At 32.9% G+C, this 27,080-nt stretch overlaps 4 protein-coding genes and 1 long non-coding RNA gene across 6 annotated transcripts; 2 read left to right on the forward strand and 3 right to left on the reverse strand.

Moving 5' to 3' along the window:
• Positions 1-332: 332 nt before the first annotated feature.
• Positions 333-3,604, forward strand: LOC124441511. Of its 2 annotated transcripts, XR_006946987.1 has the most exons (4): positions 333-424; positions 525-656; positions 1,510-1,668; positions 3,202-3,604. It is a non-coding gene; the product is annotated as an uncharacterized LOC124441511 (long non-coding RNA). The 2 variants fall into 2 exon arrangements; XR_006946986.1 differs by lacking the exon at positions 3,202-3,604 and having other exon boundaries at positions 1,510-1,780.
• A 638-nt stretch (positions 3,605-4,242) lies between these two features.
• LOC124441564 (zinc finger protein 91-like) lies at positions 4,243-11,948 on the reverse strand. Its single transcript, XM_046992041.1, is given in 7 exon segments — positions 4,243-4,719; positions 4,721-5,606; positions 5,692-5,760; positions 5,899-5,953; positions 6,079-6,281; positions 10,469-11,827; positions 11,917-11,948. Coding segments are annotated over 6 exon segments (2,631 nt in total). The 5' UTR covers positions 11,796-11,827; positions 11,917-11,948; the 3' UTR covers positions 4,243-4,628.
• Positions 9,828-19,609, forward strand: LOC124441567 (probable C-mannosyltransferase DPY19L3). Its single transcript, XM_046992043.1, has 6 exons — positions 9,828-9,984; positions 16,403-16,590; positions 16,957-17,013; positions 17,652-17,734; positions 18,162-18,294; positions 19,337-19,609. The coding sequence occupies exons 4-6, from the start codon at positions 17,655-17,657 to the stop codon at positions 19,607-19,609; spliced, it is 486 nt and encodes a 161-aa protein (XP_046847999.1). The 5' UTR covers positions 9,828-9,984; positions 16,403-16,590; positions 16,957-17,013; positions 17,652-17,654.
• On the reverse strand, positions 11,957-12,587 carry LOC124441565 (histone-lysine N-methyltransferase set-17-like; the record flags this gene model as incomplete). The annotated part of the gene is made up of 2 exons (XM_046992042.1): positions 12,304-12,587; positions 11,957-12,178 (listed from the first exon to the last, which is right to left on the reverse strand). Coding segments are annotated over exons 1-2 (396 nt in total), but the record flags the coding sequence as incomplete, so codon positions are not given.
• Positions 19,610-21,234: 1,625 nt separating the features above from the next.
• On the reverse strand, positions 21,235-23,834 carry LOC124441504 (zinc finger protein 708-like). The gene is made up of 4 exons (XM_046991994.1): positions 23,798-23,834; positions 23,451-23,653; positions 23,064-23,325; positions 21,235-22,974 (listed from the first exon to the last, which is right to left on the reverse strand). Exons 2-4 carry the CDS (start codon positions 23,622-23,624, stop codon positions 21,314-21,316), a joined length of 2,097 nt encoding a protein of 698 aa, XP_046847950.1. The 5' UTR covers positions 23,625-23,653; positions 23,798-23,834; the 3' UTR covers positions 21,235-21,313.
• Positions 23,835-27,080: the final 3,246 nt, after the last annotated feature.

The following is a 27,080-nucleotide window of genomic DNA, read 5'->3' on the forward strand; positions in this document are numbered from 1 at the left end:
TAACAAATGCTTGTTAATAATTTGACCATTTGTTGTGTTCTCAAATCGAGATTTTTTTAGATTTGCATACAGATTACAAAGATGACGGCTGCAAACGCAATTTACTTGATTTCAATATAATTTCAAATTTTTACAGTGAACTTGTTTTTGGTTTCTTTGAAATATCATAAAAATTCATCTTCTTGACAGTAAAAATTTGCATCTAGTTTTCATTGTGAAACATTCAGCCGGCAAATTGCAGAAGAAACAAACATTTAAAAAATGCATTCCTGAAATGGCAAAAAATTGAAAAGATTTCATGGAAAGAAAACTTTTACTAAAGCACCTGTTAGGAGTGGTAGTTATTTTATGACAGAGTCAGGAGGGTGAATGCTTTAACAAAAGCAATTTAGAGGATGGATGGTTACTTCATAAGTTCAAGAAGGTAATTCCCGCCATTCATAAATGTGTTTGAAACATAAACATATATCATGATTATCAGCATTTATTTTATCAACAAAATGATGTGAATATTTTCATTTTAGTTATGAAATATGTCCTTTGTAATCATTGGTTCCCTGTTGTTTATCTTTGTTCTCCAGTTCATGAATGACATGATCATTAAATGATTGGTGTTAACTGTTGCATCATAATTGGTTATTTCAAAAGTTAGCAAGGTATGAGTTAAAATGATGAATAAATTTGCATGTAGGTAATAGCATGGTTTCTTGTGCAATTTGGAAAGAAACTTGCGCAAGTGAGTTTTTAACTATCAAATCAAAACAGAATGATTCTGAAGGATGAGAAGAACTTAGAAGTCCATGTTTTACAAACTATGCAATTATTATTAATGTGCTTAAAAAATTTGCTCAATTTTGTTGATTGTTAGCTTCAGCACAACAACTTTTGAACCAAAAGTTATTGAAATCAATTGACTTATATTTTTCAATTTGTTAGATATTTTTTTCGTTGCATCATTGCCTAATTCCACACATGCACATAGCCAAAAAAAAGGTACTTTTGAAAGTATTCATAATTTTGGCAGTGTCATGCAAATGCTGAATTGTAGATTGGGTCACCAAAGACAAAGAAAAATCTACTTAAAATTTACAGGGAGTTATGGCAGGCACTGTTATTGCATTTTGTTACATTATTGTATATTTACAACTTGCAAATTTTTTATTTCATTGGTTTTTATGACTTTATCATTGTTTTGAGAAACATTAAGGAGGGTTTTAAAATATAACTAAATTATATTGACTCCTGGATGTATAAGCCAGAGATTGATCCAAGAGGAATTTGTATAGGGCATGCTTTGGTTTAGATTAGATTTTGAAACTAATTTGAGTATGTTGCTTCTAATAAGAGGGGTATGACCCTCCTCCAACATCGATAGTAAATCCATCTCTACGTATGTTTAGGTAATGAGAGACAAAGTTGGCTTGATTGCTAAAGAAATGTGCCCAGCAAACCTTGTTTGTATCATATACAACCATCTTCTTATACAACTGTTTTTTCTCATTTGTATAGATATATTGATGCTATGCTGTACCTATGTGAGTTGTCATTTTGAATGCCTCCTGTGGACACATACTGGCGTTTAACTGAGTGTGTGGTCTTTCCTTGTTATGTATTTACTGTGGACTTTGGTTATATATTACTGGCTGTTGGTGTTCTTGAAGAATGGAGGTATACCTGTATAATTGTTACATTCTCACTAGTTCTACTCCATTAAAACAAGATTATGATTTTAACATTTGAATACTATCGTTGATCGTTTGAAATTTATCGTTGATCATTTGCAATTTCAAACATTGATTTGTAAAAGAAAGAGGGAATTTATGTTTCAGTACCTGGAGCTTTGATTGTACATAATGACTTGTTGGTATTGTCCATGGCTGGTATTCTTGGGTTCTGAGAAATGTTAAAGTGTTATCACTAGTGATGCACCAATATAAATATTTAGCGATATACCAATTAACAGATATTAAAATGCCGATATTGTGCCGATACCGATATTTTACACCATTTTACGAAACTTAAGCATCATAAAGTATGCCAATTTGTGCTCACCATTGACTGTTCATTTCATAAAAAAATATAAAATTCAAAGCGGTTATTTACACTGCAGCAATATTTCACAACTCAACCCAATTGTCAATGGAAGTTGATATCATGTGGAACTAAAAAGTTTAAAGTAGTATTAATTTAACAAAAATTGTTAAGGTAATATATATTTAGTATTGTTAACAGTGCTGCCATTCGTAGGGGAAATACCCCACAGTAGCGGGATTTAGTGGTTTGTAGGTGGTAGGGGAAACCTACAGGGAAAACTGTAAATTGTAGTGGGATTGTAGAGAGAAAAGAAAATCGTTTAAAAATGAGCCTCATTTTTGCCCAAAATACTCTTTTCTTCCTGTGTTCTCACCATTTAGCAAGTGATTGCAACAGAATCTTTCTTCTGGCATAATCATATGATGTTAAACTGTCAACTCATTTGACTAATATTGAAATTAAATGAAACGTGAAAGCCAGAAAGACATAATTGCAGATGACGATTAAATATCGTGGCCAGAGATTTGCCAGGAGGAAAGCGCATTTTCATAATGAACATAATCGCCCAACATAAGACTTTTAAAAAAGCCATCACGGCAATAAATCAGAAATAAAGATAAAAGGTTTTTTAATAATTACGTTTCTTCTTTAACTTAAGAAATCTTGAGGTTAAATGATATAAGTTTTTACTTGAGGCTTTATATAAGCATATATTTACTGGGTAGTAACCAGGGATATACCGGGCGGCAACAGTGGCGTGGTGGCAGGGGGGCAAGCCTCTCCCCCGAGCTGTTGATTTCTGGAGGGGGGGAAGTAATAAATATGAGTCACGAAGTTTTAAATTTGGGCTAGAAAAATGAGTTGAAGCAGAACAGTTATTTCCACAGTTATAATATACAGTTAATGAAGTTAACTTTGGGGAAAAAGTAAGACTGATCAAAATGAAACCTTGTAAGTGGGTCGTTTTATAGTCTATTAAGGAATAAAGTAATTCAGGAGCATTCTTGATGTTTCTTATGTGGCCACAACACCTGACTTGTCAATTGTCACAATGACTGTAGACAACATACAGGGCCAAATTTAGTGTCTTCTTAGGGGGCGCAACAAGGCGTGAAATTGTATAGTTTTTTGCCTATTTTAATGAATTTTATTTGCTTTCTCCCACAGACAGGAATCGTTACTGGCATTGCATCTTATTATTAATCCAAGCTTAATAATATTTTTTGTGGGTAGCCTTCTCACAAGCTATTTACAATGTTATACTAAAAAATGTCCAGATGTCCAGGTGTAAGAACGGTAATTCACGAATTGACACGACTACATGACGATGATGCGTTACGGAAAATATTCGAAAGTATAAAATTAAGGAAATTTGTAAAATTTTACTGGCTATAGTTGAAATAAACATCTCAAAATATCATACAGGTATACTAAAGGTTAGTATTAATACTGAACATCAGTCATCTACAATTCAAGACCTACCGTAGGATTAAAATAGAAAGATATTGTATAAAATTCTGTTATAAAGATTCTGTATTGAAGTGAAAAAAAAAATTATTTTTTGCTAAAATTTTTGAGATTTCTTGAGGACGTCGCTACTGTTGTTATAATGGCAAGCCTACTTAGCAGGTCTATTGAGTCATTGACTGAATCCTGTCTCTCAAACAGACGTCTGACTTGTTTTAGTCGTCAGTCGTCCATAGAGCGCTAGCTAATAAACTAATAAGACAGACTTTTAGTTGGTGGTAATTGGAGACAAAATTATCATTTTGTTGATAAATGATCTATAATATTTTGGTTATCATTACAAAAAAATGACCGTCGGACTTCTCTAGTGATTTCTCATGTAGTTAATTAAATATTAGTCATTTACGCTGTTCGCGTACCTATTTTTAATTTTTTGGTGGTAGCGCAGTCATCGGTAGAGTGTAATCAAAATGCAAAGGCTAACATAAAGTATCGAGACTCAATATTACTGCGGCATGTACTGCAAATTTCATTAGTTCAAAGGTGAAGGGGGCGCGAAATTTGCTTTAGCCTCCGCAGTCAAAATTGCACCACCACGCTACTGGGCGGGAAGCGAATTCTTATTATAAATATTAAAGCCCAGCAAAGTGCTTTTAAAAGAGCCATTCAATACAAAAATAATGTATAAAAAAGAAATATTTATTAGCGCAACGTTTCGTCTTGACTCTCAAGGTATCATCAGACAGTAGTAAATTACAAGTAGTGAGGGATTTATATAAAATAGTTATTTATATAATATTAAATTACATGGTGGGATGAAAAACGTGACCCCCAATAGTAAAGCCAGCACGTTTTTCACTGCTACAATGTAAATATTTTTGTGTTCAATCACCGGAAGACAATAAAATAAACCAATTTTGTAAAGACATCGAAACATTTGAATTGTGGGAGTAAAAGATCAGGCTAATTTCGTCACTGATTATCTCCATCATAATTTCTCTAAGGATATCATTTTTTCATGATGACAGTCCTTCACAAGATTAGAAGGGCCAAGGCCTCCTTCTTGTCAGCCTTACTCTCAATCAATCCTTTGTAAATCCCTTGCGACAGTATTAATATCATAAATGTTACTTACGAGCATAGATCTTACCGTGTTGTTTCAAGTTACTCTTCTTATTAAACGTTTTACCAAAATGTTCACACTGATAAGGTTTTTCTTGTGTGTATCCTCATGTGTCTTTTAAAATTATTAGACTTATTAAATGTTTTACCACAATGTTCACATTGATAAGGTTTCTCTCCAGTATGTATCATTACGTGACTTTTTAAGTTACAAAGCTGTGTAAATGTTTTACCACAGTGTTTACATTGATAAGGTTTCTCTCCTGTATGTATCCTAAGGTGTTTATTCAAATCACAATTCTGTGAAAATGTTTTACCACAATGTTCACATTGATAAGGTTTCTCTCCTGTATGTATCCTAAGGTGTTTTTTCAAATCACAGTTCTGTGAAAATGTTTTACCACAATGTTCACATTTATAAGATTTCTCTCCTGTGTGTATCATACCATGACGTTTTAAGCTACCAAGCTGTGTAAAGGTTTTACCACAATGTTGACATTGATAAGGTTTCTCTCCTGTATGTATCCTAAGGTGTTCATTTAAATCATAATTCTGTAAAAACATTTTACCACAATGTTCACATTTATAAGGTTTCTCTCCTGTATGTATCATACCATGACGTTTTAGGTTACCAAGCACTGTAAATCTTTTACCACAATTTTCACATTGGTAAGGTTTGTCTCCAGTATGTATCCTAACATGTTCATTCAATTTAGAAAGCTGTCTAAATGTTTTACCACAATGTTTGCATTGAAAAGGTTTCTCTCCTGTTTGAACCCTCACATGTCGTTTTAGTCGTGGATTTTTTCCGCATTCATTTTTCATGTGAACATTTAGATAGTCTTCACTACTGTACTTTCGACCACAACGTGGACATTCCCAGGGATTCGTACAAACAAGCATTGGACATCGTTTTAAATGTTTCTCTAAATAATCGGGATAAGTATACATCCTTCCACAGTGTCTACAGCTGTGACCTCCAACTAAAAAGAAAAGTTAGAATTACATCACAGGATAAAGAACTAAATGATCATACTTAACTAAGGCACTTCCCATACGTAAACTAACCTTCAAACTGATGCTTGTCATTATCTTCCTCATCAAACAACGATATTCCCAACTGTTCAGCATACTCATCTCCATATCAAACAAGCAATTCTTTATCGGCTTCAATTTCTTTATAAACTCGGTAGTAAATTTCTCCATTATATTGATATGCAATTATATTTTGTTCTTCTTCAAATCTTGCACAATTCACAAATCTCATCCAATTACCTTGAGCAAGATCCTTACCATCAATACAATATACCACCTTTCCTCCTTGTACAATCTGTAAACACGGACAGATAAATAATTATGACAAAGCATGTATGTTTAATATCTGCATGGTGAAAGTAGAACGGGCAGAAAATATTTTAATAAAAAGAAATTATTCCTTTAATTAAATATGTTCACCTCCCACATGTACGCAGGATCTCTTCCATCCTCTGCGTCTTTAAGCGAAAGTACCTCTCCTCTGTATGGTCCAAAACGAGTGTTAATTTCAACTTTCTTCTTTGTAAAAACACCCCTGCCTGCCTTGGGGATTGTAGCGGTATTTATATAAAGATCTTTTGGAAGTGTCTTCATAGCATTTGATGTTCCCTTCCATTGATGTACTTCAAAGAAATGAAATTTGTTTGAAATGTTCTCCATCGTTAAAACAACTGCATTGTTCACAATTTTAAAGCAAATATCAAATCACAGTAATGAACTGATGTTTAACTATTCATAACTCTACACTAAAAGTAAAGTACTTACAAATGTTAAGATCATCATCAGGTACATCTTCCGCTGTATAAATCTTTTTGGATGACTTTCTTAATGATCGTCTTAAAGAAGTCTTTTTCAGAGTTTTACAGTTATATTTGATGGATTTTCTTTTAATGATGGATTTAGTTTTTTTATCATTGACATCGTTGACCTTGGGTTTTGATGTTGACGAATTACCGATTGTTTTAGAAGAAACCTGTAAAAACGTTTAATTGAAATTCAACCAAAAAATGTGAAAATGTTTACTTATTGCTTATCCTTTCCTTTTATCCAATTTCGAAAACATACCTGTTTATTTGCAAATTTCTTCATGACTTCAGTTTTTATGTTGTTTTAAAAACTATAAGAAAGCAATTTCATTTTTTAAAAAACTATACTTCTTACAGTCAAAAGTGAAAATTACAAAAGAAATTCCCAGTGAACGACGCGTTATACGCTTGCACGAAATCTTTTTAAAGCAAATTGTTAGAGATGTAATGTTTATCTCAAAAATAGTTTTTGTTCAAAATCGCAATGAACTTGTAACTTTGTTGATTTATACTACAGCAGATAGAAAAACATGACGATCATTTCATATGCTAAGACTAAACTGAAACACCACTACTTTTGAAGCTGTTCTATCGTGTAAAAGAGTTTTGTCAGAAACCATGAAAAATGAAATCAAGATTAGGGCAGCCTCCACCATACAATTGTCCTCTATGTGTGAAAACACATTTATTTCAAGGTAACAGAGGCCGCGCAAGCTCGATAATTGAGGGGGTGCAAATATTCGTATATGCATGTTCTACTTTAGTAGTTTCTATGGAAATCAATTGTGGGTATGGATTTAACAAAAGATTAAAACATACCAATATATAAATACTTTCTCCTTTAATTATCAATCTTGCGCGCCCCCCGCATAAATTGTCACACAATATGAGCTTTTATAGTTTTTTTAGTACAGTGTTTGTATTGGCGCCGCATTCGGGCGGTGAACATAAGGGAAGTAATAAGTGCCGCGGCGTTAAAACGAGCATTCAAAGAAAAAAGCTGTGCATAGATGATGTCATAAAACCTTTAAAACTTCTAATGTATCATGTTTCTACATATTTAATTCCTTATAAATGATGGAGAATATCTAAAGGTTACAATTATATTTCATAATGTGATATGTGGTCAAATCACTCAAATACAGTTAAAGTACATCATCTAAAAAAAAAATTTAATGAAGATAACCACATTGAACTAATATAATTAAAAAGTAAAGTTCCATCGTTCAAATTAAATACGTTTCATCATTGCTACCTACTTCACGATCTTAACAATCCAGAGACGAAGCAACTTGAAATTGTCGATAAAACTTTGTTTGATGTAGAAAGTTCCCAAATTTTTCAAGCTTTTAAACTTGAATTCGGACGTTTATTGCTCTTTAAAATCATACACACTCAGTGCCAAGTAAATATTCAACGTTTACCGTAGGTTTTGAATGTTTTGTACTACATTTCAAGTTTTGGCGGAAATATGGCGCATGCGTGGTAGGCTTTGTCTAGCAGCCGGAAATCCCCGTACCATGATCGGAGATTTTTTTACATTAAAACGGTCGTCTTTACACACTCTTGCACTGTGTTTTTCAACATTTATTGAGTTGAATGCTGCTAAACGTCTTCCAAGCGAAGACTGTGTCATGATTAGTTAGTATGCAAGAACAACGACACAAAGTATCTCATACTTTGTCAAATTCAGGTGGGGGGGGGGGAGGTGTGTACTTGTTCTTGGTTTTAATTTTAATGACAGAGAGGATAGAGTTGAGCATTGAGTTGAGGAAACTGTCAAATTGACCGATTCGTCATGATTTCTAAATGTACATGACTTTCCATTAATTAGTTAATAAATGCTTTCTAATAATTTGACCATTTGTTGTGTTGGCATTAAATTCAAATGGAGATTTCATTAGATTTGCATACAGACTAAAAAGATGACGGCTGCAAACGGAACATACTTGATTTCAACACAATTTCAAATTTTGACAGTGAACTTGTTTTTGGTTTCTCTGAAATATCATAAAAATTCATCTGCTTGACAGTAAAGATTTGCATCTAATTTTCATTGTGAAACATGCAGCTGACAAATTGCAGAAGAAACAAACATTACAAAAATGCATTCCTGAAGTGGCAAAAAAATTGAAAAGATTTTATGGAAAGAAAACTTTTACTAAAGCACCTGTTAGGAGGGGTTGTTATTTTATGACAGAGTCAGGAGGGTGAATGCTTTAACAAAACCAATTTAGAGGAAGGATGGTTACTTCATAAGTTCAAGAAGGTAATACTCACCATTCATAAATGTGTTTTGAAACATAAACATATATCATGATTATCGGCATTTATCTTATCAACAAAATGATGTTAATATTTTCATTTTAGTTATGAAATATGTCCTTTGTAATCATTGGTTCCCTGTTGTTTATCTTTGTTCTCCAGTTCATGAATGACATGATCATTAAATGATTGGGGTTAACAGTTACATCATAATTGGTTATTTCAAAAGTTAGCAAGCTATGAGTTACAATGATGAATAAATTTGCATGTAGGTAATAGCATGGTTTCTTGTGCAATTTGGAAAGAAACTTGCGCAAGTGAGTTTTTAACTATCAAATCAAAACAGCATGAGTCTGAAGGATGAGAAGAACTTAGAAGTCCATGTTTTGCAAACTATGCAATTACTTATTATTAATATGCTTAAAAAATTTGCTCAATTTTGTTGATTGTTAGCTTCAGCACAACAACTTTTGAACCAAAAGTTATTGAAATCAATTGAATTATATTTTTCAATTTGTTAGATAGTTTTTTCGTTGCATCATTGCCTACTTCCACACATGCACATAGCCAAAAACATGGTACTTTTAAAAGTGTTCCTAATTTCAGCAATGTCATGCAAATGCTGAATTGTAAATTGGGTCACCAAAGACAAAGAAAAATCTATTTAAAATTTACAGTAAGTTATGGCAGGCACTGTTATTGCATTTTGTTACATTATTGTATATTTACAACTTGCAAATGTTTTATTTTATTGGTTTTCATGACTTTATCATTGTTTTGAGAAACCTTTAGGAGCATTTTAAAAAATGATTAAATGATATTGACTCCTGGATGTATAAGCCAGAGATTGATTCAAGAGGAATTTGTGTAGGGCATGCTTTGGTTTAGATTAGATTTTGAAAGCTACTTTGAGTGTGTTGCTAATGATAAGACGGGTATGACCCTCCTCCAACATTGATAGTAAATCCATCTCTACTTGTGTTTAGATAATCAGAGACAAAGTTGGCTTGATTGCTAAAAAAATGTGCCCAGCAAACCTTGTTTGTATCATATACAACCATCTTCTTATACAACTGTTTTTTTCTCCATTGTAAAGAGATTTTGATGCTATGCTGTACCTATGTAAGTTGTCATTTCTTATGCTACCTGTGGACACATACTGGCGTTTGACTTAGGATGTGGTCTTTCCTTGTTTTGTATTTACTGTGGTCTTTGGTTTTATATTACTGACTGTTAGTGTTCTTGAAGAATGGAGGTATAATTGTTACATTCTGACAAGTTTTACTTGATTAAAACATGATCATGATTATAACATTTGAAATTTATTGTTGATCATTTAAAATTTAGCGTTGATCATTTGAAATTTGTCGTTCATCATTTGAAATTTATCGTTGATCATTTGAAATTTAGCGTTGATCATTTGAAATATATCGTTGATCATTTGAAATTTATCGTTGATCATTTGAAATTTATCGTTGATCATTTGAAATATATCATTGATCATTTGAAATTTGAAGCATTGATTTGTAAAACAAAGAAAGAATTTATATTTCAGTACCTAGAGCTTTGATTGTACATAATGACTTGTTGGTATTGTCCATGGCTGGTATTTTTGGGTTCTGAGAAATGTTAAAGTGTTATCACTAGTGATGCACCAATATACATATTTAGCGATATACCAATTAACAGATATTAAAATGCCGATATTGTGCCGATACCGATATTTTACGCCATTTTACTCTTCTTATTAAATATTTTACCACAATGTTCACATTGATAAGGTTTCTCTCCAGTATGTATCCTAAGGTGTTGATTTAACTCACTATGCCCTTTAAATGTTTTACCACAATGTTTACATTGATAAGGTTTCTCTCCCGTATGTATCCTTACGTGTTTTTTTAAGTTACAAAGCTCTGAAAATCTTTTATCACAATATTTACATTGATAAGGTTTCTCTCCTGTATGTATCCTAAAGTGACGTTTAAAGCTACCATGCTCTGTAAATGTTTTACCACAATGTTGAGATTGATAAGGTTTCTCTCCTGTATGTATCCTAAGGTGTCTATTCAAATCACAATTCTGTGAAAATGTTTTACCACAATGTTGACATTGATGAGGTTTCTCTCCTGTATGTATCATACCATGACGTTTTAAGTTACCAAGCAGTGTAAATGTTTTACCACAATTTTCACATTGGTAAGGTTTCTCTCCTGTATGTATCATAACATGAGATTTTAATGCGTCAAGGTGTGTAAATATTTTACTACAATGTTCACATTGATAAGGTTTCTCTCCTGTATGTATCATACCATGGCGTTTTAGGTTACCAAGCACTGTAAATCTTTTACCACAATTTTCACATTGGTAAGGTTTGTCTCCAGTATGTATCCTAACATGTTCATTCAATTTAGAAAGCTGTCTAAATGTTTTACCACAATGTTTGCATTGATAAGGTTTCTCTCCTGTATGTATCCTAAGGTGTTTATTCAAATCACAACTCTGTGAAAATGCTTTACCACAATGTTCACATTGATAAGGTTTCTCTCCTGTATGTATCCTAAGGTGTTTATTCAAATCACAATTCTGTGAAAATGTTTTACCACAATGTTCACATTTGTAAGGTTTCTCTCCCGTATGTATCTTTACGTGTTTTTTTAAGTTACCAAGCATAGTAAATGTTTTACCACAATGTTCACATTTATAAGGTTTCTCTCCTGTGTGTATCATAGCATGACGTTTTAAGTTACCAAGCTGTGTAAATCTTTTACCACAGTTTTCACATTGGTAAGGTTTGTCTCCAGTATGTATCCTAACATGTTCATTCAATTTAGAAAGCTGTCTAAATGTTTTACCACAATGTTTGCATTGATAAGGTTTCTCTCCAGTTTGAACCCTCACATGTCGTTTTAATCGTGGATTTTTTCCGCATTCATTTTTCATGTGAACATTTAGATAGTCTTCACTACTGTACTTTCGACCACAACGTGGACATTCCCAGGGATTCGTACAAACAAGCATTGGACATCGTTTTAAATGTTTCTCTAAATAATCTGGATAAGTATACATCCTTCCACAGTGTCTACAGCTGTGACCTCCAACTAAAAAGAAAAGTTAGAATTACATCACAGTTTAAAGAAGTAAATGATCATACATAACTAAGGCACTTCGCATACGTAAACTGACTAACCTTCAAACTGATGTTTGTCATTATCTTCCTCATCAAACAAGGATATTCTCAACTGTTCAGCATACTCATCTCCATACCAAACAAGCAATTCTTTATCGGCTTCAATCTCTTTATAAACTCGGTAGTAAATTTCTCCATTATATTGATATGCAATTATGTTTTGTTCTTCTTCAAATCTTGCACAATTCACAAATCTCATCCAATTACCTTGAGCAAGATCCTTACCATCAATGCAATATACAACCTTTCCTCCTTGTACAATCTGTAAACACGGACAGATAAATAATTATGACAAAGCATATATGTTTAATATCGGCATGGTGAAAGTAGAACGGGCAGAAAATATTTTAATAAAAAGAAATTATTCGTTTATTTAAATATATTCACCTCCCACATATACGCAGGATCCCTTCCATCCTCTGCGTCTTTAAGCGAAAGTACCTCTCCTCTGTATGGTCCAAAACGAGTGTTAATTTCAACTTTTTTCTTTGTAAAAACACCCCTGCCTGCGTTGGGGATTGTAGCGGTATTTATGTACAAATCTTTGGGAAGTGTCTTCATAGCATTTGATGTTCCCTTCCATTGATGTACTTCAAAGAAATGAAATTTGTTCGAAAAACGTTCTCCATTGTTAAAACAACTGCATTGGTCACAATTTTAAAGCAAATATCAAATCACAGTAATGAACTGATGTTTAACTATTCATGACTCTACACTAAAAGTAAAGTACTTACAAATGTTAAGATCATCATCAGGTACATCTTCCGCTGTATAAATCTTTTGGATGACTTTCTTAATGATCGTCTTAAAGAGTCTTTTCAGTTTTACAGTTATATTTTCTTTTAATGATGGATTTAGTTTTTGTCATTTACATCGTTGACCTTGGGTTTTGACGTTGACGAATGACCGATTGTTTTAGAAGAAACCTGTAAAAACGTTTGATTGAAATTCAACCAAAAAATGTGAAAATGTTTACTTAGCGCTCATCCTTTCCTTTTATTTTTTCTAAAACATACCTGTTTATTTGCAAATTTCTTCATGACTTCAGTTTTTATGTTGTTTTAAAAACTATAAGAAAGCAATTTCATTTTTAAAAAAACTATACTTCTTACAGTCAAAAGTGAAAATTACAAAAGAAATTCCCAGTGAACGACGTGTCATACGCTTGCACGAAATCTTTTTAAAGCAAATTGTTGGAGATGTAATGTTTATCTCAAAAATAGTTTTTGTTCAAAATCGCAATGAACTTGTAACTTTATTGATTTATACTACAGCAGATAGAAAAACATGACGATCATTTCATACGCTAAGACTAAACTGAAACACCACTACTTTTGAAGCTGTTCTATCGTGTAAAAGAGTTTTGTCAGAAACCATCAAAAATGAAATCAAGATTAGGGCAGCCTCCACCATACATTTGTCCTCTATGTGTGAAAACAGATTTATTTCAAGGTAACACAGGCTGCGCAAGTTCGATAATTGAGGGGTGTGTGTGTGTGCAAATATTCATATATGCATGTCCTACCTTAGTAGCTTCTATTGAAATCAATTGTGGGTATGGATTTAACAAAAGATTAAAACATACCAATATATAAATACTTTCTCCTTCAATTATCAATCTTGCGCGCCCCCCGCATAAATTGTCACACAACATGAGCTTTTATAGGTTTTTTAGCGCCGCTTATGGGGCGGTGCATGTTTATGACTTTCCATTAAAGCTATGAATTACATATGAGCATTGATACATTAAACAATGTGTATTGAGTTAACAAATGCTTGCTAATAATTTGACCATTTGTTGTGTTGTCATTAAATTCAAGTCGAGATTTCATTCGATTTGCATAAAGACTAAAAAGATGACGGCTGCAAATGGAATTTACTTGATTTCAACATAATTTCAAATTTTGACAGTGAACTTGTTTTTGGTTTCTTTGAAATATCATAAAAATTTATCTGCTTGACAGTAAAAATTTGCATCTAGTTTTCATTGTGAAACATGCAGCTGACAATTTGCAGAAGAAACAAACGTTACAAAAATGCATTCCTATAGTGGCAAAAAATTGAAAAGATTTCATGGAAAGAAAACTTTTACTGAAGCACCTGGTAAGAGAGGTGGTTATTTTTTGTCAGAGTCAGGAGGGTGAATGCTTTAACAAAAGCAATTTAGAGGAAGGATGGTTACTTCATAAGTTGAAGAAGGTAATACTCACCATTCATAAATGTGTTTTGAAACATAAACATATATCATGATTATCAGCACTTATTTTATCAACAAAATGATGTGAATATTTTCATTTTAGTTATGAAATGTGTCCTTTGTCATCATTGGTTCCCTGTTGTTTGTCTTTGTTCTCCAGTTCATGAATGACATGATCATTAAATGATTGGTGTTAACAGTTGCATCATAATTGGTTATTTCAAAAGTTAGCAAGGTATGAGTTAAAATGATGAATAAATTTGCATGTAGGTAATAGCATGGTTTCTTGTGCAATTTGGAAAGAAACTTGTGCAAGTGAGTTTTTAACCATCAAATTATAACAGCATGAGTCTGAAGGATGAGAAGAACTTAGAAGTCCATGTTTTGAAAACTATGCAATTACTCATTAATAATATGCTTAAAAAATTTCCTCGATTTTGTTGATTGTTAGCTTTAGCACAACAACATTTTGAACCAAAAGTTATTGAAATCAATTGACTTATATTTTTCAATTTGATAGATATTATTTTCGTTGCATCATTGCCTGCTTCCACACATGCACATAACCAAAAACATGGTACTTTTGAAAGTGTTCATAATTTTGGCAATGTCATGCAAATGCTGAATTGTAGATTGGGTCACCAAAGACAAAGAAAAATCTACTTAAAATTTACAGTGAGTTATGCGAGGCACTGTTATTGCATTTTGCTACATTATTGTATATTTACAACTTGCAAATGTTTTATTTCATTGGTTTTTATGACTTTATCATTGTTTTGAGAAACCTTAAGGAGCATTTTAAAAATTATTAAATGATATTGACTCCTGGATGTATAAGCCTGAGATTGATCCAAGAGGAATTTGTATAGGGCATGCTTTGGTTTAGATTAGATTTTGAAAGCTACTTTGAGTGTGTTTCTATTAATAAGAGGGGTATGACCCTCCTGCAACATCGATAGTAAATCCATCTCTACGTATGTTTAGATAATGAGAGACAAAGTTGGCTTGATTGCTAAAGAAATGTGCCCAGCAAACCTTGTTTGTACCATATACAACCATCTTCTTATACAACTGTTTTTTTCTCAATTGTATATATATTTTCATGCTATGCTGTACCTATGTGAGTTGTCATTTCGTATGCTACCTAAGGACACATACTAACGTTTGACTGAGTGTGTGGTCTTTCCTTGTTATGTATTTACCGTGGTCTTTGGTTTTATATTACTAGCGGTTTGTATTCTTGAAGAATGGAGGTATACCTGTATAATTGCTACATTCTGACAAGTTTTACTTGATTAAAACATGATCATGATTATAACATTTGAAATTTATCGTTGATCATTTGAAATTTATCGTTGATCATTTGAAATTTATCGTTGACCTTTTGGACTTCATCGTTGATCATTTAAAATTTATCGTTGATAATTTGAAATTTATCGTTGATCATTTGAAATTTATCGGTGATCATTTAAAATTTATCGTTGATAATTTGAAATTTATCGTTGATCGTTTCAAATTTATCGTTGATCATTTAAAATTTATCGTTGATCATTGCAATTTGAAACATTGATTTGTAAAACAAAGAGGGAATTTATGTTTCAGTACCTAGAGCTTTGATTGTAGATAATGACTTGTTGGTATTGTCCATGCCTGGTATTTTTGGGTTCTGAGAAATGTTAAAGTGTTATCACTAGTGATGCACCAATATACATATTTAGCGATATACCAATTAGCAGATATTAAAATGCCGATATTGTGCCGATACCGATATTTTACGCCATTTTACGAAACTTAAGCATCAGAAAGTATGCCAATTTGGGCTCACCATTGACTGTTCATTTCATAAAAATATAAAATTAAAAGCGGTTATTTACACTGCAGCAATATTTCACAACACAACCCAATTGTCAATGGAAGTTGATATCATGTGGAACTAAAAAGTTTAAAGTAGTATTAATTTAACAAAAATTGTTAAGGTAATATATATTTAGTATTGTTAAACTATGATTAATTTCAATTGTATTTCTATTTCGATACAATGTTTAAATGTCGGTATTATGAGCAATGAGAACGAAAAATACCAATGCCGTTATTCTGTTTTGGAGCCGGTACGTAGATATCGATGTCAGTATATCACTTGTTATCACCTTGTTCATATCGACTGGCTTTAATGCTGGTAATATACAAAACATACAGACTGTACTTGTAGGGATAGAAAGGGTTATATTGAGGGTTACACAGATAATTTTCTCACTTGAAAAAAAACAACATGCTACATTTCTTTTTTAGTGGTAATGATTTTATTTCATGGGGGAAAAATGTTCATACTTCGTTGAAAAGACGTCCTGAAGTCGTTTATCATCTTGTACAAACATTCTTGTTTGCCTTTATGGCTGTAACTCTATTGTCGCCGCAGGAATAATTTGTTCACAGGATTTGTGGAGCTTTTGTCGAAAATTTAGCTGACATGTGCGAAGGTACGAGATTATATTAAGTAATATGAAATGACATGTTTGTAAATGTAGATCGTCCAGGTTGGTAAAGTCCTGAGAAGGACTGTTTTTGTTGGACTGTTTTTTGTTTTTGTTTTTACATAGTGTAAGAACTTTAACATACATCAGCATACATTTTAAGATTAAAGATACATTAAAAAGATCCATGGAGATACATTGTAAGAGACATAATTTTTTACTGCTAGATGTTTGTTTTATTTTTGAACTAATAGTGATTTGTCGTCATTGTTTTACGATGAGATGATACTGTCTCAGAAGATACTCATTTAAAGTTATATGTGACCAAGTATCTTTATCATGGGATCATCGTAAATTTGCTCTTTTTCACAGGCTAAAATTGGAAGTTCCTTGGTTCCGATAATTTTGATTGTTTTGGTGTTGCATCAGGTGCGATGTGATCTTAAATATTAACAGTTTCTGCTGAAGTTATTTTATATTTTAATCAAGGCGAGATTTTAAGGGGAGGCGCGGGGAGGTGGGCACGTTTCCTAAGATCGCTTTTCCCCTGACATGTTTCCCACCTTCCCTTGAAACGTAGAATTTTTCCCATTCACTGCCAAACACACGCCACAAACTCGAAATATAAATTCTTAAGTAGAACTGTAGAAAATAAGACATTTCCGTTATCTGTCAAATGAAATCCGACAAACCATGAATTTGTGGAGAATTCAACCAATCAGAGCCCAGGTTTTTCATGGGCTATTTTATAATAGACTCTAGTGTATGCAGTATTTGTTGAGATTTATTAGTATACTCGTTAAAAGTCTTAAATCACATGTTAAGTATGTTCACAGGGTTATCGAACTTTAATAGAGAGGACCATATTTATATATTCTGCTATGCCAGGCTGGTTTCTTTTGAAACTGAAATTGTTTTCAAAAGATAATAGCCAAGTATAGCTGAATATATGAATATAGTGCCCCACCTCCAATTGACGTACATACCCTGAGAAGGCAAACAACCAGACCTCCACGCACCTTAAATCCGGCCTCGAGTTTAATGTGATGTATGTGATTACTATATAGAGAATGGAAGGAGCGTTGAACGAATTAAAAGATTTGAAAGAGTTTTACGACCCGGACACAGTGGATTTAATGAGATTTATCAAGTAAGTAATCTGGTAATGTTAATTTAGTAACTGTAAGAAAATTCATAAAATTTTTTCCCCAACCCTCAACATAACCTTAACCCAAAATTTAACCGTAAAGATAACTTGTATAACGTTTTTTCACTCGTTAAAGAATGATACGGCGTTTAGCTGTGAAGTTATTGATTAGCATTTTCCCGCTATTTACTGCTGTATGTGCCCACAATCTTCATGGTCATCGAAATATGGCCACCGGTGTCCGCTGAACTTTACCCTAGCCGAAGCTGCAAACAAAAAGTTACAAAACATAGCCTTTTACCAACCATTTTGTTTCCTGGAAATTTATTTTCAGGAAAATATATTTTCGTTCAAACATCGAATGTACCTCAAATGTTTTATTTCAAAATACCTACATCTGCTGGGGCTTAATCACTATTTCACATTTCAGTGAGAAAACGGGAAAAGGGAGATCTTTCAGTGGAAGTATGCAACTTATGGCTGCAGTAAAATTGTGTACAGACAGACGAATAACAAATCATCCACATTACGAAAATAAATTATTGAGACTACGAACAAAGGAGGTAAGTGAAAGTTTTTGTAATTTCGATCTGAAAAGTTTGTGCTTGGAGATTGAAGATGCAAGGGTGTTAACCAATAGGTATTTAAACCTCAAAATACCACAGAAACAATGTCATTTGTCATGGTTTGATTCTAAAGAGAAACAGATTACCACTGTAAAAGTATGATTTTGTGTTTTGAAGTTCAAATTTCTGTTCGTGGTTTTTCATGAATCCGTTACTCAAGTTTGACTCCTACGATGAAGAAAAGTTGTATGTTTCACTTATTAGAATCTTTAAAAAAGCGATGAGAACACGATCTATGTGATGTTAGGAGTATTCAATGCTATCGTTTTAATGTTCAAATCATAAAGCACGTACTGAAATCACAGTAAATTGTGGGTAAATTTTAACAAGTGACTGTGAACTACAATTTTAAAGATGGGAAAGCAACGAAAATACAAGGGCCGTTTAGAACCGATAATTTCAGATGATAAAGTTATTATAATACTTCGAAAAGTAGTTTTTAAGCTCAAAGTTTGAAACCATTGATATTTACATACTAACCCCTTTGTTGTGCTGTAGCTTTTTACTGCCTGTGTGCAGGAGGTGACCTGATTAAAGTAAATTTACTTTAACTCGACCGCCCCCTGCACCTTGGGAATGTTGTCAAGCGGTTGACCTTCACTGACGATACTATGTGGTCAGCGGATGACTAACAACAAATTAATTACATATTTACAAGCGGAAAAAGAGGTCGAAAGTTATGTTTTAAAACTATAACAAATTCATCATTAGGTACACAGGTCTTGAACGTTGAACTAAAGATGAACTGTTATTTTGTATCATAAAACTACTTTAAACAAAACTGGTTTTGATAAACTCTTCGGAGAACTTTCCATAGTTCATTTACACGAGCGACTAATATTCATAAAAAAAGATTAATTTCTAGTAGAACTTTTACTCTTCTATTTCATTATATTTTGATGTTATAAAATTTAAACCGTTTTGGCTGTCGTCATTCACGACGCCACTTTTTTTTTTAAATTTTTGTTTCTCCGTCCAGATCTATCAAATTTATGCCAAGCGAACGCCGAAAGACGTCTATCATTTGCTGCGAAAACATGGAACTGACTATGTGATCTTAGAAAATAGTATTTGTTATTCTCGACAAGAGTTAGGTTGTAAGATTAAAGATATCTTAGATTATAATAACGGTCATGTTATAGAGGGTGGAGTTGCCGAAAGGGGTCTGGTACATAGTGATGTTTCCCGCTTCTGTCATGCAATTAAATCAGGTGACGAGGAATTTAGTTTATATTTTAATTTAATTATTTAATATTTAGTTTATAATATAGAACATTTTATATGTATAAATTGTTAGGTAGTGGTAGTTAGGGATAGTGGTGGATAACGGCTGTACAGGCATGTACAGTGTGGAAGCCTGCCCAAACTTTTACTCCTACAATGCAGATATTTTACTTTAGAAAATTATTTCTATTTATTGTTTTTCCGTGAATGAACACAAAAATATTTTCACTGCAGGAGTACAAAGCGAGCTGACTTCGCTAGTCGATATTTACATTGATAGTCAAAAAGAACTTTTTAAACTAGAGTTTGTCACTTAGAAGCAGTACTTTAGCCAATGGAGAAATTTTGCAATTTCCTTAATATCGTTAATGAATGACTAAATTGATGCCGTTTTTAATTTATGAAAAATGTTCCATTATCAAAATGTGCATTTTTCACCACTATATGATATAGGAATAGAAATTGTTATTCGTACTTTCAAGGTTAATGGTTGTAATCCTTCTTACATGTAAGCGTTCGTATGATAATCGTATGTTTTGTGAAATTATTGTGTACCGCAAACTGTTTTCAATTGGGGTATATTTTATCATGGGTAAATAATTTTTATGTTGTACAAATAAACTCCAGTAAGGGTAGGTTTCAATTCGTATTAATACTGTACATATACAGATGATCTTTTATGGCTGTTGAGGATAAATTGTTTATACGTTATATAGCTATCAACTATAAAGGAATTGACTTCATTCTAGCTTTCCTAGCTGTAGTAATGTACCATGTGGATATAGTCAGTGGGACGTTGGTTTGTTTTTCAATAGTTCATCCATAAGTGCAAATAAGTTACAACTAAACTGTATCGAAATTATAACTAAAATATCCAATCAAAATGCTGCTACTAATATAATATATGTGTTCACTCGGGCTACTCAAGAACAATGTTATATATAAAACGAATGAAAATTTAAGTTGTGAATGAAAATTCATAAAAAATTTTTTCAACCCTAACCCTCAACATAACCTTAACCCAAAATTTAACCGTAAAGATAACTTGTATAACGTTTTTTCACTCGTTAAAGAATGATACGGCGTTTAGCTGTGAAGTTATTGATTAGCATTTTCCCGCTAGTTACTGCTGTATGTGCCCACAATCTTCATGGTCATCGAAATATGGCCACCGGTGTCCGCTAAACTATACCGTAATATATGTGTTCACTCGGGCTACTCAAGAACAATGTTATATATAATAGTTACCAGATGCAACAACTAACTTAACGGTGATGCAATGTCACATCATATGTGGTAATCTATTATGTAAGTAAATCGTCATTCATTAAACATTCATTTGTGACACTCACGCGTGATTTAGAAAAAAATCGAATTTTAAACTCGTCACTTCGGTAGCCCAAGCAACAACACCGTCAATTCTTCTTGGCGATGCACCAACCTGGACGATAAATATTTACAAACATACATTTATATTAACGGGTTCAAATCGTTTATTTTATTTACAAAAATTTATTAGAGAAACAACAAACTATTTCCTGTGTTTCTGGGTGCGATTTAGTATAATTCGTTCGTAACATAGACAATCCACTAGTCATCACCTCCATCATAATTTCTACACGGACTTCATTTTTCACAATGGCGCTCCTTCGATTGAATGTGAGGGCTAAGCCCACTCCTCCTCTTCTTGTAAACGTTACTGTCAATCAATCCTTGTAAATATCTATCCACATTATAAAGTTTTCTTACCAGCATGAATCTTTACGTGTCGAATGAAGCTACCACGCGTTGCAAATCTTTTGCCACAGTGTTCACATTGATAAGGTTTGTCCCCAGTATGTATCCTAATGTGTTTATTCAAGACACTATTGTAGGTAAATGTTTTACCACAATATTTACATTGATAAGGTTTCTCTCCTGTATGTATCTTTATGTGACGTTTTAAGTTACCATGCTCTGTAAATATTTTACCACAATGTTCACATTGGTAAGGTTTCTCTCCTGTATGTATCTTTATGTGACGTTTTAAGTTACCATGCTCTGTAAATATTTTACCACAGTGTTCACATTGGTAAGGTTTCTCTCCCGTATGTATCCTAACGTGTCTATTTAAGGCACTATTGTGGGTAAATGTTTTACCACAATGTTTACATTGATAAGGTTTTTCTCCTGTATGTATCCTAAGGTGTATCTTCAAGCTATCACTCGCTATAAAAGTTTTACCACAATACTCGCAATGATAAGGTTTCTCACCTGTATGTATCCTAAGGTGTTTATTCAAGACACTATTGTCGGTAAATGTTTTACCACAATGTTTACATTGATAAGGTTTCTCTCCTGTATGTATCTTTATGTGACGTTTTAAGTTACCATGCTCTGTAAATATTTTACAACAATGTTCACATTGGTAAGGTTTCTCTCCCGTATGTATCCTATCGTGTCTATTCAAGGCACTATTGTCGGTAAATGTTTTACCACAATGTTTACATTGATAAGGTTTCTCTCCTGTATGTATCTTTATGTGACGTTTTAAGTTACCATGCTCTGTAAATATTTTACCACAATGTTCACATTGGTAAGGTTTCTCTCCCGTATGTATCCTAACGTGTCTATTCAAGGCACTATTGTCGGTAAATGTTTTACCACAATGTTTACATTGACAAGGTTTTTCTCCTGTATGTATCCTAAGGTGTATCTTCAAGCTATCACTCGCTGTAAAAGTTTTACCACAATACTCGCAATGATAAGGTTTCTCACCTGTATGTATCCTAAGGTGTTTATTCAAATCCAAATTCTGTGAAAATATTTTACCACAATGTTCACATTTATAATGTTTCTCTCCTGTATGTATCATACCATGACGTTTTAAGCTACCAAGCAGTGTAAAGGTTTTACCACAATTTTCACATTGGTAAGGTTTGTCTCCTGTATGTATCCTAAGGTGTCTATTCAAGTCATCTTTCTGTGAAAATGTTTTACCACAATGTTCACATTTATAAGGTTTCTCTCCTGTATGTATCATACCATGACGTTTTAAGTTACCAAGCAGTGTAAATCTTTTACCACAATTTTCACATTGGTAAGGTTTGTCTCCAGTATGTATCCTAACATGTTCATTTAATGTAGAAAGATGTCTAAATGTTTTACCACAATGTTTGCATTGATAAGGTTTCTCTCCTGTTTGAACCCTCACATGTCGTTTTAATGGTGGATTTTTTCCGCATTCATTTTTTATGTGAACATTTAGATAGTCTTCACTACTGTACTTTCGACCACAACGTGGACATTCCCAGGGATTCGTACAAACAAGCATTGGACATCGTTTTAAATGTTTCTTTAAATAATCGGGATAAGTATACATCCTTCCACAGTGTCTACAGCTGTGACCTCCAACTAAAAAGAAAAGTTAGAATTAGATCACAGGATAAAGGGCTAAATGATCATACATAACTAAGGCACTTCGCACATGTAAACTGACTAACCTTCAAACTGATGTTTGTCATTATCTTCCTCATCAAACAACGATATTCCCAACTGTTCAGCATACTCATCTCCATACCAAACAAGCAATTCTTTATCGGCTTCAATCTCTTTATAAACTCGGTAGTAAATATCACCATTATATTGATAAGCAATTATATTTTGTTCTTCTTCAAATCTTGCACAATTCACAAATCTCATCCAATTACCTTGAGCAAGATCCTTACCATCAATGCAATATACAACCTTTCCTCCTTGTACAATCTGTAAACACGGACAGATAAATAATTATGACAAAGCATGTATGTTTAATATCTGCATGGTGAAAGTAAAACAGGCAGAAAATATTTTAATAAAAAGAAATTATTCATTTATTTAAATATGTTCACCTCCCACATATACGCAGGATCTCTTCCATCCTCTGCGTCTTTAAGCGAAAGTACCTCTCCTCTGTATGGTCCAAAACGAGTGTTAATTTCAACTTTTTTCTTTGTAAAAACACCCCTGCCTGCGTTGGGGATTGTAGCGGTATTTATGTACAAATCTTTTGGAAGTGTCTTCATAGCATTTGATGTTCCCTTCCATTGATGTACTTCAAAGAAATGAAATTTGTTCGAAAAAGTTCTCCATGGTTAAAACAACTGCATTGGTCACAATTTTAAAGCAAATATCAAATCACAGTAATGAACTGATGTTTAAAATATTCATGACTCTACACTAAAAGTAAAGTACTTACAAATGTTAAGATCATCATCAGGTACATCTTCCACTGTATAAATCTTTTGGATGACTTTCTTAATGATCGTCTTAAAGAAGTCTTTTCAGAGCTTTACAGTTATATTTGATGGATTTTCTTTTAATGATGGATTTAGTTTTTTTGTCATTTACATCGTTGACCTTGGGTTTTGATGTTGACGAATTACCGATTGTTTTAGAAGAAACCTGCAAAAACGTTTGATTGAAATTCAGCCAAAAAATGGGAAAATATTTACTTAGTGCTCATCCTTTCCTTTTATCCAGTTTCTAAAACATACCTGTTTATTTGCAAATTTCTTCATGACTACAGTTTTTAATGTTGTTTTAAAAACTATAAGAAAGCAATTTCATATTTTAAAAAACTATACTTCTTACAGTCAAAAGTGAAAATTACAAAAGAAATTCCCAGTGAACGACGCGTTATACGCTTGCACGAAATCTTTTTAAAGCAAATTGTTAGAGATATAATGTCTATCTCAAAAATAGTTTTCGTTGAAAATCGCAATGAACTTGTAACTTTGTTGATTTATACTACAGCAGAGAGAAAAACATGACGATCATTTCATACGCTAAGACGAAACTGAAACACCACTACCGTTGAAGCTGTTCTATCGTGTAAAAGAGTTTTGTCAGAGACCATCAAAAATGAAATCAAGATTAGGGCAGCAATCACCATACATTTGTCCTCTATGTGAGAAAACACATTTATTTCAAGGTAACAGAGGCCGCGCAAGCTCGATAATTTGGGGAGGGGGGTGCAAATATTCATATATGCTTGTACTACTTTAGTAGTTTCTATTGAAATCAATTGTGGGTATGGATTTAACAAAAGATTAAAACATACCAATATATAAATATTTTCTCCTTCAATTATCAATCTTGCGCACCCCCCGCATAAATAGCCACACAATATGAGCTTTTATAGGTTTTTAGTACCGTAAGTGTTTGTTTTGGCGCCCCATACGGGCGGTGAACATAAGGGAATTAATAAGTGCCGCGGCGTTAAAACGAGAATTCACAGAAAATAAGCTGTGCATAGATGATGTCATAAAAACCTTTAAAAACTTCCAATGTATCATGTTTCTACATATTTAATTCCTTATAAATGATGGAGAATATCTAAAGGTTGCAATTATATTTCATAATGTGATATGTAGTCAAATCACTCAAATACAGTTAAAGTACATCATGTAAAAACATTTAATGAAGATAACAACATTGAACTAATGTAATTAAAAAGTAAAGTTACATCGTTCAAATTAAATACGTTTCATCATTGCTACCTACTTGAATCCAGAGACGAAGCAACTTGAAATTGTCGATAAAACTTTGTTTGATGTAGAAAGTTCCCAAATTTTTCAAGCTTTTAAACTTGAATTCAGACGTTTATTGCTCTTTAAAATCATACACACCAAGTGCCAAGTAAATATTCAACGTTTACCGTAGGTTTTGAATGTTTTGTATTACATTTCAAGTTTTGGCGGAAATATGGCGCATGCGTGGTAGGCTTTGTCTAGCAGGCGGAAATCCCTGTACCATGTTCGGAGATCTCTTTTACATTTAAATGTCGTCTTTACACACTCTTGCACTGTATTTTTCAATATTTATTGAGTTGAATGCTGCTAAAACGTCTTTCAAACGAAGACTGTGTCAAGATTAGTTAGTATGCAAGAAGAATGACACAAAGTATCTAATACTTTATCATATTCAGGTGAGGGGGTACTTGTTCTTGGTTTAATTTTAATGACAAAGAGGATAGAGTTGAGCATTGAGTTGAGGAAACTGTCAAATTGACCGATTCGTCAAGATTTCTAAATGTACATGACTTTCCATTAAAGCTATGAATTACATATAAGCATTGATACATTAAACAATGTGTATTGGTTAACAAATGCTTGTTGTTAATTACAGTTAAACAAATTGATTCAACAACAACACTAGTACGCAAACTTAACAGCAAGATCTTCTCTATGAGAAAATCTAACATATCTGAACGTAGTTACTATAGACTTAGATGTTCAGTACCACGACCACCCAGACTATACGGTCTACCAAAACTTCACAAACCACAAATACCATGCGACCAATTGTATCATTCTGTGGTTCGCTTACTTACGAACTTTCTAAATACTTGACTTACATACTGCAACCACTTACAAACAAATCTAACAAATGCGTGCTAATAATTTGACCATTTGTTGTGTCGTCATTAAATTCAAATGGAGATTTCATTAGATTTGCATACAGACTACAAAGATGATGGTTGCAAAAGGAATTTACTTGATCTCAACATAATTTCAAATTTTGACTACAGTACACAATGACAACAGTGAACTTGTTTTTGGTTTCTCTGAAATATCATAAAAATTCATCTTCTTGACAATAAAAATTTGCATCTAGTTTTCATTGTGAAACATGCAGCTGTCAAATTGCAGAAGAAATAAACGTTACAAAAATGCATTCCTGAAGCGCAAAAAATTGAAAAGATTTCATGGAAAGAAAACATTTATTAAAGCACCTGGTAGGAGGGGTTGTTATTTTATGACAGAGTCAGGAGGGTGAATGCTTTAACAAAAGCAATTTAGAGGAAGGATGGTTACTTCATAAGTTCAAGAAGGTAATATTCACCATTCATAAATGTGTTTTGAAACATAAACATATATCATGATTATCAGCATTTATCTTATCAACAAAATGATGTGAATATTTTCATTTTAGTTATGAAATATGTCCTTTGTAATGATTGGTTCCCTGTTGTTTGTCTTTGTTCTCCAGTTCATGATGACATGATCATTAAATGATTGGGGTTAACAGTTGCAACATAATTGGTTATTTCAAAAGTTAGCAAGGTATGAGTTAAAGTGATGAATAAATTTGCATGTAGGTAATAACATGGTTTCTTGTGCAATTTGGAAAGAAACTTGCGCAAGTGAGTTTTTAACTATCAAATCAAAACAGCATGAGTCTGAAGGATGAAAGAACTTAGAAGTCCATGTTTTGCAAACTATGCAATTACTTATTAATAATGTGCTTAAAAAATTTCCTCAATTTTGTGGATTGTTGGCTTCAGCACAGCAACATTTTGAACCAAAAGTTATTGGAATCAATTGACTTATAGTTTTCAATTTGTTAGATATTTTTTTCGTTGCATCATTGCCTGCTTCCACACATGCACATAGCCAAAAACATGGTACTTTTGAAAGTGTTCATAATTTTGGCAATGTCATGCAAATGCTGAATTTTAGATTGGGTCACCAAAGACA

The sequence above is a fragment of the Xenia sp. Carnegie-2017 genome, unplaced genomic scaffold, assembly GCF_021976095.1.
Source record: "Xenia sp. Carnegie-2017 unplaced genomic scaffold, XeniaSp_v1 HiC_scaffold_20, whole genome shotgun sequence".
NCBI classification, from domain to species: Eukaryota; Metazoa; Cnidaria; class Anthozoa; order Malacalcyonacea; family Xeniidae; genus Xenia; species Xenia sp. Carnegie-2017.